The 13,634-nt window shown below is 47.3% G+C and overlaps 1 protein-coding gene across 1 annotated transcript; it reads right to left on the bottom strand.

Annotated features, from left to right (window-relative positions):
• Window positions 1–2,944: 2,944 nt before the first annotated feature.
• On the bottom strand, window positions 2,945–13,297 carry CYP2E1 (cytochrome P450 family 2 subfamily E member 1; the record flags this gene model as incomplete). Its single annotated transcript, XM_080695117.1, has 9 exons — window positions 2,945–3,129; window positions 3,938–4,079; window positions 4,933–5,120; window positions 7,110–7,251; window positions 8,103–8,279; window positions 8,649–8,809; window positions 9,186–9,335; window positions 12,193–12,352; window positions 13,121–13,297. The coding sequence occupies 9 exons, from the start codon at window positions 13,295–13,297 to the stop codon at window positions 2,945–2,947; spliced, it is 1,482 nt and encodes a 493-aa protein (XP_080551243.1).
• Window positions 13,298–13,634: the final 337 nt, after the last annotated feature.

Raw genomic sequence — 13,634 nt, 5'->3', positions numbered from 1 at the left:
CGTCCTCTTAATTCCCCACAGAGACCCTGAGTCATGTCAGACAAATGGGTTTAACCAGCCAGACACTGAAGTGTTGGTTTCAATCTCTCTTCCTCTGGAGGATGAGTTGGTAAGTTTTATATACAGGTTTTAAGAGAGCCTCAGAGACTTTTATCTGAAATATTCTAGTTAGATGATTTTGAGTTGCTATGGTGACTAGGGAGGCTTGGCTCCAGGTTAAAGGGAAGCAGTGTATTGTGCACATGTAAGAACATGTGAGTATGAACCTTTGGGTTGTATGTGTGCAAGCTTATGAGTGTGTGCATGTGTGAGAGTATGTATGTATGTATGCATATATGAAAGCATGTGTGCACATGACACCATGTGAATGCTAACCTTTGTGTTTTAGTTCATATATGTATGAGAGTGTTTGCATATATGAAAATACATGTGTGCATATGTGAGCATGTGCCCGTGAAAGTATATGAGTGTGAAGCTTTGTGTTGTGTGTACATGTGAGAGCATGAGCATGTATAAGAGTTTGTACATGTGAAGGTGTGAACTTATGCATGTGTGAGTGTGCTCATGTGTGAGAGTGTGTGTGTGTATACATAGGCGGCTCCTTCCATGTTCTGTTCTCCAGGAATCAATGCACAGACCTTCATAAAATTCACTCTTCAGGTATCATTTAAATTATTCTAATGATTTCAAACTAGCATCCAGCACTTTGTTCAAATTCCAAGAGCCAGCTGGGCATGATGGTGCATGCTTGTAATCCCCGCGCTTGGGAGGCTGAGACAGGAGGGTCACACAGGTTCAAAGCCAGCCTCAGCTACTTAGTGAGGCTCTCAGAAACTTAGTGAGACCCTGTTTCAAAATAAAATATAAAATAGGTCTGGGAGTATAGCCTGGAGGTAGAAAGTCCTTGGGTTCCACCCCCAGTACCACAAAAAAAAAAAAATGTCAAGAGCCCCCATGCTCAGGACTGCCCACTTTCTCATCATAATTCTCCTTTTGTTAGCATTATTGAAGTGTGTTTTTTGTACAATAAAATTAATCCTTTTGAAATATATAATAGGATGAGGCTTCATATACATACAGTCACCACCACAATCAAGACAGAGATTCCTAGGAACTCAAAACTTGCTTCAGGCCCCACGTGTTCAGTGCCTTTCCCTATCCTCAGTCTGTGACCACCTGCCTGACTTCTGTTCCCACAATGCCACGTCTTCCAGAATGTCATATAAATTGAATCATCCATTAGTTTTCAGCATGCTCATCTTTTAATCCTTTCACCTATTATAACACTTTTGAGATTTGCACATGTATTGTGTCCATTAATATTGCATATATTTTTCAGTGGTGGATAGTATTTCTATGTATGAGGACAACATAATCTATCATTCAGGACACTCATATTCAATTGGAAAATTAGTCCTGCCTCAGAAAGGTTTCTTAAAGTTGGACAAATTTTCCCAAGTGGTGTTACCTTTGGGATCAGTGCTCCTCCCTTGAGACAGCAGGGCTGTGACCACTCAGGCTCAAGAACCAGTGAGTGCATGAAATTAAGCCTTGCTGACTAGGCTGTCACCCTCAGCCACCTGGGGGTCAGACGGTGCCTTGACCAGTTGAACAACTTGCCTCAATGGCCCCATACCCCCTCCTCCCAACATGTTCCCATCCTGTTGGGCACTTCAGAATTTTCCTAGGGTAATGATCACTTGAGTTGAAACATCTCTGCTCCAAAGCAAATAAAAAGATATTTTAATCCTCTTCTGCAGGCAGAAGTCTTGCCCTGTGGAGGTGAGATGGTGAGAAGCACAGAGGGCTGTGGTCCCTACCCTCTGTTGGCACGCCTATCTGTCGCCTTGGCTTTCAGTAGCACCCCAAAGTAGATGAGCTGGAAGGTGGGATGAGCAGAAGAGTGTCCCCTAATGATGCCCACATCCTAATTCCATGAACCTATGAACAGGTTACTCTACATGGTAAAAGGAACTTTGAGTGTACAATTAAATTCGGTGTCATGAAGTGGGTAGATTGCCCTGGATTATCCGGGTGGGCCCAGTGAACTTCCACAAGAGGCAGGCAGGAGGGTCACAGACAGGAGCTGGAAGACTGTGCTGCTGGCTTTGCAGTGTCGTTTATTGAGGAATGTTCGCATGGAACACACAGTGTGCTGGGGAGTGTGCACACTGGCATCTACTAGCTTTGTAGGACAGAGGGGAGGCTAAGGCACAGAAGTGAGCATATCAAGGGACTGTAGGTGTGTCCAATCTGAGGAGGCAGGGTTCTGTTTTCTAACGCCTCTGCTGCTTCACAACTTTAATGTTTAGTGCACTGGGATTTTATGTTTTCTTTGCTTTTATTTTGTTCCATGCACGGGTCCATGTATGCTTAGAATTTTTCTTTCCAGATGTGAAATCACATGTTAATATTAAGAGACAATAATATGTGGCTGTGTTGATTTTTCATATATATTTTACTGCAAGATATAACAGAATGACACTCACAGTGAGGCCAAAGGAACAACTAAACATCCTGAGGCAAGATGGGAACGCCCTGATTTGACCAGGCTAATAAACCCTGGAAACCCTATTACTTCTTCTAGCTCCATTCCCCAGTGTCCCTGGCCCTTTCTGTTAGTCCTTTGAAGTAGGTACTTCTGGTAGCTGATGGTTCTGCCTTCTCAGAAAAACCTAGCTCTTCTCAGAGACAGAATCTGAATTACTGCTGTTTCCAGGACCTCAACAGAGCCTCACACTTGTTCAAAGTTTAATTAGTTTTACAACATCTTTGGACTTTGCTTCATACTCTCCACAGACTGACCCAGGAAGCATCACCTCTGATCTGCTTTACTCCCGGGGGTGGCCTATTCTCACCAATGGTGGGGAGCATCTTCCCACCACTGAGGGCTCTCATGGCTGTACTTGGGACAGGTGATTTACAGGGAATATTTTTCTTACATTCATGAGCGAGGAACAACAGAGAGTTTGTAGTGTGGTGGTATTTTGCCAAAGCCAATAGCAATTGGACTAAGGTCAATATCCTTTGGGTCAACGAGAGACTTTAGATTAAAATGCTGCAGAATGGCAGACAGGAGCAAAAACAATTCCATGCGAGCCAGGCCTTCTCCAACACACACTCGTTTTCCTAGAAGTAACAACAGAGCTGATGAGATACAAGGATTTCAGAGAGACAATGCTACTGACATAAAGTCCCCAGGTTTGGGGGAAGGCTGTGGGCAAACCTTATCAAAAGGCAGGACTTACTTTCTCTGCCCACTGAAAGATGCATAAAACATATCAAAGAGTGAGAATATTAGTGGCATTTATTTATCTGGGACCCATCCAGAACTTAGCCACAAACACTTTTGTTAGGCTGGGAAAAGGGTGTCTGCCCAGTGCTGCCTAAAGAGTACTAAAAGAAGGTGGGGTGAGGTTAGAAGCCAATATGAATGATAATTGTTAAGAATATCCAGCTGGTTGTGGAGTCTCCTTTGTAGCAACCCTGGGAAGGGACTTCGCCCTCAGGAGGATCTCTGAGCCACATCTAGGGAAGGCGTTGGCGCTTATCTGCTAAGCCCATATAAACAAACGATAGAGTTTCCTTAGTGACCCTTATTTAAAATAGTAGAGAATTAGGTAACATGGTTTTGAGAGATTTTCACCAAGATCTATTAAAAGAGAAGCAGTTTAGCAATGAATGAGGCAAAATGTACACTCTGAAAAAAAAAAAAAAGAATTCATCTACAACACCTCACTTTCAGGGTTTATGGTGAAAGATGCCACCCAACTTCTCTAAGCTGAGAAAGGCATGCTTGGGTAGTGCTGTAGATAGAAGTAAGGGATGTGGCAGGTGGGGGTGCTGGTGCACATCTGGACAAGGGCAGAGATGGATGAATGGAGACAGGGATAGAACGCACAGCTCCTCAGGGAAGTGCTGCACAGACTCGGCTTACCTGCAGAAAATGCCTTGAAGTGGTCACTGTACTTGAACTTCCCATTCTCATTCAGAAAGTGCTCTGGTTTAAACTTCTCTGGCTCTGGGAATTCTTGTTTATCATACAAAAGGGAGTCCAGAGTTGGGATCACAACTGTGCCCTAGAAAAAGCACAGCTGTTCAGTGTGCAGAGATATAGCAGTGGTGGCACCTGCCTGGACGCCTGGTCATCACAGCTGCATGAACTCTACAGTACACAAGACAACGTGTTTTTGGTTGGAAATGCTGTTCAGTTAAAGACCATGGAGGAAGTGAGGGGGGCCAGGGGGAAGAGGAAAGCCCTGAAGCACTCACAGGGTGTGACAAGCCAGATAGCCTAGTTCAAAGAGGACATTTTCCTCCTTTGCCTTGTCCTTTCCTTCACCCCTTATTATAAAATAATATGTTCTTATCCATTTACTGATGGAAGAGGACCTGGCACCTGTGGCTCTGAATTAAAAACTGACTCAAGGAAGACTTAAACATAAACTGTGTCCCTCCTGATAAGACACCAACATAACCCTGAAGAGCTAACTCTTAAGAGGTTATTTGATTCCTTTGTTCAGGCAGAATCCAGACTTATTCCTGAGTATTCAAGTTCACTGGTTTCTCCAATTTTCTAAAAAAAATCAACATTTTTTATGTCTTCAAAAAGACTTCCAATTATTTGATTCAATTATTTGATTCAGCAAATTGAGGCAGGTACTGGTATTCGTTAACAGATGGACTCCAAGACATTCATGGTGGCTGCTGCTCATTCCTGGCACTGGAACTCCAGGACCCATCTCTCTGATCACCAGGCCCATGTAAGGATTGCTAGAGAAGGAGCACTCTGTGGGGCAGAAATGCGGGCCTGGCCCTGCCATCCAGCAATGCTGGCCAGAAAGAGGAGTTCTTGGATCCCATCTTCCCATGAACATAGAATGGTACACCAATGGGACAGTGCTCATGGTGTGTGCCCAGCTCACGTCTGACCTTGGGGATGAAATATCCTTGGAACACAGTGTCCTGTGTCGCTTCATGGGGCAGGTTGGAGGGCACGAGGTCAATGAATCGCTGAATCTCATGCACCACAGCATCCATGTAGGGCATCTCCAGCCTGTCCTTGACAGCAGGAATGCGGTTTGGCCCAAGCACTCTGTCAATTTCTTCATGAAGTTTCTCTGCCAAGGCATGAATGGGTTCAACTTAAAGAACCAGGATAGATATACATCCATCATCTGCCCACCCACCCTTCCAAATAGTATGTTGAGTAAAAAAAAGAAAATTGAGGTGATTGGGTAACATGAGGCTGTAACTGTCTTCTGTATTTCTCTTTTTAATAAACTTCTTTAAATCTTAAAAAAAAGAAAATCGGAAAAAGTTATGTATAGTATGGTGTCCAAGCAAAAAATTAAAGTACATACAATAATAATACCCATTGTATGTGGAAGCTTAATTAATATGAAATGTACCAAGTCATACACGGGAATGATACACAGCAATCTGGAAGCACTGCCATGTATGGAGAGGGAGACATGAGGTGGTGAGGTTTCGACTAGCTCTGTGACGTTTCCTTATTAAGATCCCTGAAGCAAATAGCACAACATTTTGAAAAAGAATGCAATAATAGAAATAATGCTATGGTTGGGCGTGGTGGCGCACGCTTGTAATCCCGTGCTTGGGAGGCGGAGACAGGAGGATCACGCTGGTTCGGAGCCAGCCTCGCTGGCTTAAGAGCCCCTGTTTCCAAATAAAAAATATTAAATAGGTCTGGGAGTGTAGCCCGGAGGTAGAAGGGCTTCCAGGAACCCCAGTACCACCAAAAAGAAAGAAAGAAAAAGAAAGAAAGAGAGAAAGAGAGAAAGAAGGAAGGAAGGAAGGAAGGAAGGAAGGAAGGAAGGAAGGAAGGAAGGAAGGAAGGAAGGCAAGCTATGAACGTATACAAAACTGCCAATTCCAATCTCAAAGATTTGAGAGGTGGGGGGTACCCAGTGGGGAGGGCAGTAGAGTGTGTGCATGTGTTTTTCTAAAACTCTCTACCCCAATATGATGTAAAATTACAATGCACTCAATAAAAATAAATAAACTTAGCAATAGATGTATGGATATCCATCATATTTCTTTTCTCTTTGTCTAGAAATAAAATTCATCATAATTAATCATTTACAACATGTTTGGGTTTATATACCCCTAGTACAGAGTACTCCTAAGTTGTCTTATACTGCTACAGACTTGTGAAATGTTTTTCTCTCTGGACTTTGACTCCTTAACTCTTACATTTTTGTGTGACCAAAAAGCGAAGGCTTTGCCAACAGAATGGCCAGACATCAAGGCCCAACCGTGAACTGGTCACACAGTCACATACTTGAGGTAAATTACTTCATCTCCTACATATTCCCCAAGACTGGATGAGCTTGAAGAACAGAGTACATTGAAGGGCCAGCCCATGACTGCACTAGCAGGAGCCATGTTCTCAGCAGCAGCAGATGTGCTCAGCCTAAAGCATATCGGGGGCTCCAGGTCCCCAGGCACTCTTGTCCAGGGCTGAAGCTTTCCTTGCTTTCTGTTTATGTGGAGTTAAAAGGCTCAACCTGCCTTTTTAGATGTAGGTACCCTCACCTTGCCTCTACCTGGTCCAGGTAGGTTCATGCCCTGACCCTCTGCAGACCAGACCCAGGCCTCTATCTCCTCCAGGCACCAAGTCATACCTGCCAGGGGCTTCTGAGGAGCCTGTGGAAGTGGTTCCTGGCATGGAAGCCCTACATTGCTTACCCCTGAGTTCCTGGTTCAGACCCCTGTGGTGTAAGATGCCTAGGAGGACCCCGGCCTTGCTCTAGATCCTACTCTGCCTAGAAGGCCAAGTCTCCCTCAGGGCAACTGGAATATTAACTTCATTATCATAAGTTACTTACGGAGCAGAATGCAGACCCACCACCTGTCTTCTTCAGTGTTAGGCTGCTCTTTTCTCTGCCCGTGGACCACAGTGGGGAATGGGTAGGCCAGTGTTCAATTCCCTTCAGACAATTCCCTTCAGAGAAATTTATCCAGAAATCCCATAGTACCCAAACAGGTTGGCAAGCAGCTGCAGACCAACCACTGAAGCCTAACAAGGCAGACCATGCAGGCAGCTCCAACGTGCCGCATGAGTACCTTGCTTTCCATGCACATACCTTCAACCTCTGGGTATTTCATGAGAATCAGGAGCCCATATCGCAGAGTAGTGCTGGTAGTCTCTGTCCCTGCAAAAAACAGGTCAGCCAAGGTCACAGCAACATTTTCCAGAGTGTACCCAGGCCCTCCACTGCGATTTTCCTGTAAAGTAGGAGACAAACAGGGATTTGGTAAGAGAATGTCTTCAGTTAGCTGAGAAGAGGGCACACTGCTGCCCTTAGACAAAGAGGCTCTGGGTGTGAGAGGCTCTCCCAATGCAACAGGACACTATCATCTCCACCTCACGGCTAGGAAAACTGAGACTTACAGGAAACAGAACTCCTTATCCAGGCCTCAGGGCTCTGTCTCTGTCAACAGTGCCAGGGATGTCCTGGGGGAGGAGAGGTGGCCTGGTCTCAATAGGATCTCTTCCAATGACCCTCCAGCTTCAGAGGCTGACCTCAAACTCCTTCCAGCCCCAGGAAGGCTGATGACATTGAGCCCAGGACAGTTTCCTGGGCTGAGCTGATGGTGAAATTCTCAGACAGCCCAGGAAACTGCTCAGGGGAAGTCAATGTGGAAGCCACTTGTTGTTTACAATCCACAACAACAAAAAAGAGACAGGGATGTGAGGGATTTTACCAGTCTGAGCCAAAGGAGGATCCTATGGGCTGTAGGCAAATGAAGCCGGAAAGGCCTGGGACCTATGGAAACCAGGCACCATTGGGGAATAAGCACCAGCAAGGAGGGATGAAGGTATCTCACACATGACAGGATTCGCAAGGGTTTCAGCCTGGCCTGGCATAGAGGGAACTGAAGATAGGGGCCCACAGCCAGCCCCCACTCTTCCCTGTGCCTCTATCCATGGGAGTAGAGGAGGGCACTTTTACTGATGCCCGTATATGTGTATAAAACCAAGAGCATCAGCATGTGCCCACAGGGGCAGTTTGGATACCACAACATCCATCTGCGAGATGTGTGCCTCCAACCCAGGCGTGCAGCGGGGTGGGTACCTTCTCCATTTCCATGAGCAGACAGTCGGTAAAGTCCCGTGGGCAGTTGGGGTCCAATGACTGAAGGTGCTCCTGGGCTCTTTCAAGTGCATAATCTTTTAGTTCAGACACATTTTTTATTATTTTTCTATGGCTTCCAGGAAGGTAGTGTATATAACTTGAAAAATTATTGTAAAGCTGAAGAGAAAGAGAATTATATTACTATTTTTCCTGTGTATGGCATAATTTTGTGTGCTAAGCTAATAACCCCTAAACTTGAATTTATAGCTGCCATTATTTAGAATACTTGGGGCCAAGGTGTCTTTGAGGCAGCACACCTCTTGTGGTGAAAATGGGCACACATAGGTCAATGCATGTGCTGAGGTCGGGGAAGGGATTCTTAGGGTCCACAGGTGTCCCTTGCAGGAACACAAGGCTATCTAGTCACCCTCTGAAATGCTCCTGTTCTCAGGATTTTGTAGGTCTGATTGTCCCATAACACGTGAATTTTCTGTCTAATGTAAAGTATGCATTGCAGACCAACGGGAAGGAGGGAGATGACTTTACCTGCATCCAGGGAGTACTTAGCAGATAGAAATTCTCATTAAACAAACTCATGAGTCGCAGACACTTCTTGTCTTTGTAGTCGAAACGTCTGTGGAAGAGGATGTCTGCTATGACATTGCAAGGTGCGCAGCCGATGAGGAAGGTGGGGTCAAAAGGCTGGCCTAGAAGATGAGCAAGATGTTAGAGTCCTCATCAGGATGAGGAGCATGAGTGGCCTTGTCCAGCCAACAACTCAGTCTCCTTGTGGAGCCTCAGAAAGGCCTGTGGGAACACATCCTAAAAACTTCACAAGTCATAGGATACAGTGCCCATTTGGTCCCTCCAGGTCCTCTTTACTTTTCAACATTGTGTAGGGAATGGTCACATGTAGTGGCCCCTCCTACCCCCCTTGAAAGGCAGAGCTGGAAACATGAGTGGAGAATGCGGTGCCCAAGCACAATACAATCTCTTCTCCTTCTGCCAAATGCTCCAGGTTGGGTCGTGCCCGCAGGGACTGGCATGATTCTCCCTTCTTGAAGTCCCCCCAAGGATACGCACCCTGGGTCTTTCTGAGCTCCTCCACCAGGAAGTGGGCTTCCCTCTGGATCCGTTTCTCATTCCCCTGTTTCCCCATCCCATAGTCCCGGAGAGTGGTCAGGGAAAACCGTCGGATGTCCTTCCAGGTGGGTCCATTATTAAAAATAATTCCTAAGGAAGAGCAATTTAGCAGAGGTTACTGCAAAGGCCCAGTTTTTGGAGAAATGGGATATCTGGGATGGGAAATGTTCCAATGGGGCCCAGGGTTCACAGGTGGGGAGGAGGCACAGGGAGGAAGCAGACGTGCAGTGATTTTCCAGCATGCTCAACTCCAGGGCACCTTCTTCATGGCACCAATTCACTGCCTTTGGTTTGCTGATTTACCTAGCTTTTTCTATGCCAAATGAAACCACATGTGCCACTCCAAGAAAGAACTCTCACCTTTTTCCTGTTTACTGACCAAATTCTTGCACAGCCTTTCTGTTCCCAGGGATTTTAACACTTGCACTGCCAACAGCTCAACTCACAGCTTTCTGGATTCACAGTTAAGTACTCCCTGGCTGCAGGTGAAGCCATCTCCCTCTTCCCATTAATCCTAACTGAACCCTGAAGGCCACAGGACTCCCCGCTATGGGCGCTCCAGCTGGGTGTCCCTTCATCTGCCCCCTGCTGGTCAAAGCTCACCCTCCTCATGTGCCCTGCTGGAGTCTCCTGAAAACAAAGACATTTGGAATAAGCAATCTAAAACTGAACTTTGTTTTTCTTTAAAAGTGTTTATGTACTTCCAGCCCTCTCACACAGCTGTAAGGGCAATTTCATTCTTCTCTAGATATGACCAGAGTCATAGAGTCACACTGTGAAGTTTCTCTCTGTGAAGACCTGGGCTCCTCCAGGGCCTGCCCACAGAACCCTGCCCCACTTGGTTACCCTTCTGCTCCAGGGCCCCCACCCCTCCCTCTGCTTACCTCATTCCTTCTCTGTATGTCTCTTTCAACAAATACATTTTAGTATCTACTGTGTGTCAGACATGCTGTGAGGCTTTGGGCACTCTGGGACAAACAGGGCCAACACTCAACATCCTCATGCGATGCAGGGGCTCACATCACACAGTCCTATCCACTTTAGTTGGCTAATCATACAAGGGATGCCATGCAGAACACTGAGAAAATGAAGTCACCGTGGCCCAGGGAAATTTTTCACAAGAGGGCTGGGTAGCACAGGACATGAGTTGGAGGCCCAGGCCAGATTATGGTTTCAATTATGTCCTGAGATGTCTAGGGGAGAGTCTGATACCCAGGAGAGGGCAGAAATGATAGCAAGCCCTGTGGGAAGGAGACTGTCCCCCTGGTCAAGCATGCTGATGGGGACTGAGTTTTCTCAGAGTTCTTTCAAGACCTACTCAGTTCACAATTCCTTTTGGCACATTGCCACACACCCGTGCTCTTATGCTAACAATAAGCATCCACATCTTTGTCTCTGTAAGGTCTTGTCCAGGGCCTGGCTGACTTTCAGTGTTAGTCTGAATTTAAATAGGACATTGGAGCTCCAGACAGAGGCAGCAAAGCCTCTTGGGCCCAACCGGCACATAGGCAAGTCCCAGCCCCAGCTCTGCTATCCCACACATGTGCCCTGGATGCAGGTGGCAGATAAGGGCCCCAAGCCAGGACCACACTCCCCTACAACAGAACTCTGTTTCAAGGAGCCCTCCAGTAGCTCCATGTGATGGCAAGGACTGAGACAGCTAATTTTGTTTTTCCTGAGATAGCCAAGCAAAACCATCCCACAGTGTTGGAGAGGAGAAACCAAATGCTACTGTTTGTAAGATTATATAGCCTTGGAAACACATCCCAGATAAGAAGTGGAACACTAACGGGGCATGGTGGCGCACACTTATAATCCCAGTCCTTGGGAGACTGATACAGAAGGATTGCAGGTCTGAGGACACCTTCCGCAAATCGTGAAACTCTCATTAACCTAACAAGATCCTGTTTCAAAATAAAAATAAAATAGGGCTGGGAGTAAAGAATGCTCCTGGGTTCAATCCCCAGTGCCACATACACATGCACACACACAATAAAAGTGGAACACCAAGAGACAGGAATCTCACACAGCAGGAGTAAAAGTTGTCTGGAGATTTGTCACCAAAATTGACTCAGGAAGGACTTGAGGCTTCTGGTTACAGAGCAGACAAGATCCTATTTATTTCTGATCTTCTCTGGGATCCCCTGGAGTGCCCAGGAGGACATAGAGAGGAATACTCAGGCAAGGTGGAGAATAGAAAGGAGGACTGGTGACTCCGTGGGGTACACCCTTAGATCCAGGTGCCCACAGCCCATGGAAGATGGGAGATGCAGTCAGGAGGCTGGGAAAGCTAACAGAGACCAGTCAGCCCCCCTCTCCTCCCTGCAGGAGGCAACAAGTGTGTGTTCTGGGTAACAACTCCGGATGTAGCACAGGCGAGGTCAGGACACTGGAGGTGTTTCCTGGAAGTCTCCTTCACCCTCCTGGCCTCAAGACCTCCACCCAGGTGGGATACTAAAACTTCCCTCTCTGTAGATGACCAGCTACCACTGAGCACAGGCCTGAAGCCTGGCTGCCGAGCAAGCTGAGCCACTGGCAGAGTAGAGGGCCTCATGGTGGCTGATGTGGCCTCTGTGGGTGAAGCCATCTATACCCCCAGGTGGTTGAGACGGCGAGTGGAAAGAGTACCCAGAAGTGTGGGAGACTGAGCTGGGAAGCTGGGGTTCTGGAAGAGGGCTTGTTCAGGCTCTGGCAGCCTCCGCCTTCCTGCCTCAGCTGGTCAGGGCGGGTGCTGGATGTCCCACCTGTGTGTGCAGATGCTACTTAGTACCACCGTCTCACAGCAGCTCCCTACACGACGGAGCCCTCACCAGTGATCTGATGGTCTCTTTGCCTTTCTGTCTCCAGTCTATTGCTGTTACTATTGTCGGTATAGGGTTTGGCAAGGCATGTGGGAGCACCCACCCCTGCCCTCTGGGTGTACCCCACCCACTTCCCGGAGACTCACCCTTGTCCTTGTGCGGGTGGAACGCTGGGATCTCCCCTCGGCCAGAGAACTCATTCTTGTAGTTGAGCAGCATCTCCCGCACAGCCTTGTATCCATACATGACTACCACACGCCTCGGGCCCAGATACAGGGTGAATACCGGCCCGTAGCATTCAGCCAGCTGCAAGGGGCCAGTGCACAGCTGAGCAGGAGTTGCTGGAAAGGCAGCCTGCTCCAGGCTGCCCCACCCCTGTGGATGGTGCTGTTGACCATCAGAGAATTCAAGGAACATGAAGAAAGGCTGCCCAGCCCACTGGGGGAGGGCTTACCTCATGAGAGGCTGCCATGTTTGCAGGGGCTTCCCTAACTGCTGGATACCACCTAGGGGGCTCTAGCTCTTTGTATCCCTTCCCTCAGCCTCCTTATTAGTGTCCACTCCCACTCCCATCGCCATGTTGTTTGCAGCTCACATCTGTGCCAGCTGACCTAGCACTACTGTCCCACCAACAGCATCCACTTTGCAGTGCTTGGTGACACTCCCTGATAGTCACCCAGCCATGGTGCAGCCTTGGTCACCCAGCAATGCTCAGCACTTGCAGGAGGTGGATGTTGTCACTCTGGTGGAAGGTGACTGACACTCAGGAAGATTCTCTCTTGCCTGCTTGGCAGTTGGTTGGCCATGGACACATTGACTAATCCACCCTCCTCCTCGTCACCACAGCTGCATGGGGCACACGGGGCAGTGTAGCCAATGTCCACCCTGAATGCTCTGTGCCCAGCTATCACTGGCCTAGCATTACAGAGCTTTCACCTCTATGCCACTGTCCACTCCATGAATCCCTGAGAGGCTGGTGTTGAATAGCAACCATTGTCTAACAATGAACTGAGTATGCATATATTGGATCTAATTCCTGAATTATTCTCCTTAAAATTGCAATGTTTCTCTTACCTTGGCGAAGGACTTGGGAATATTCTTCAAATCTACCTGGAACAAATTCCCAACGATGGGGAGTGGGAAAGGTCCAGGGGGCAGGTTCCAGCTGCTATACACCTGCTTCCAGAGGGAGATGAGCAGCAGGGTAGCCACCCACACCAGCAGAGCGAGGGTGATGCCAAGAACAGCCATGGTGCCTCTTACTTCCTCTGATGATTGTGAGGACAATCAGTGGAAAGGCAGAGGTTTATAATGTGTTGCTGAGAAGGAGGATGACCCACTGACCAATACCATCTTTGTTGTCCCTTGGCACAAGGTATTAGTTTATGATTAGCTGAAGTTGACAGTCATTCAAATCCTGCTCCCTCTTGGAAGCTGCATCTAGCAGCCTGACAAGAGTGAGGCTGGATTCTCTCTCTCAACACCTTAGTTACTGACCTGTCACAGTTGCAGTAAACACATTCAGGGATATCAGAGGTACTTTAATTTTCCTGATAAAAGGGAAAACTCTCTCCTCCCCATAGGTCAT

Source organism: Muscardinus avellanarius (assembly GCF_963383645.1).
Source record: "Muscardinus avellanarius genome assembly, chromosome: 4".
In the NCBI taxonomy this organism is placed as follows: Eukaryota; Metazoa; Chordata; class Mammalia; order Rodentia; family Gliridae; genus Muscardinus; species Muscardinus avellanarius.
The sequence above is the reverse complement of the archived record's forward strand: the minus strand, read 5'-3'. Positions and strand labels throughout refer to the sequence as shown.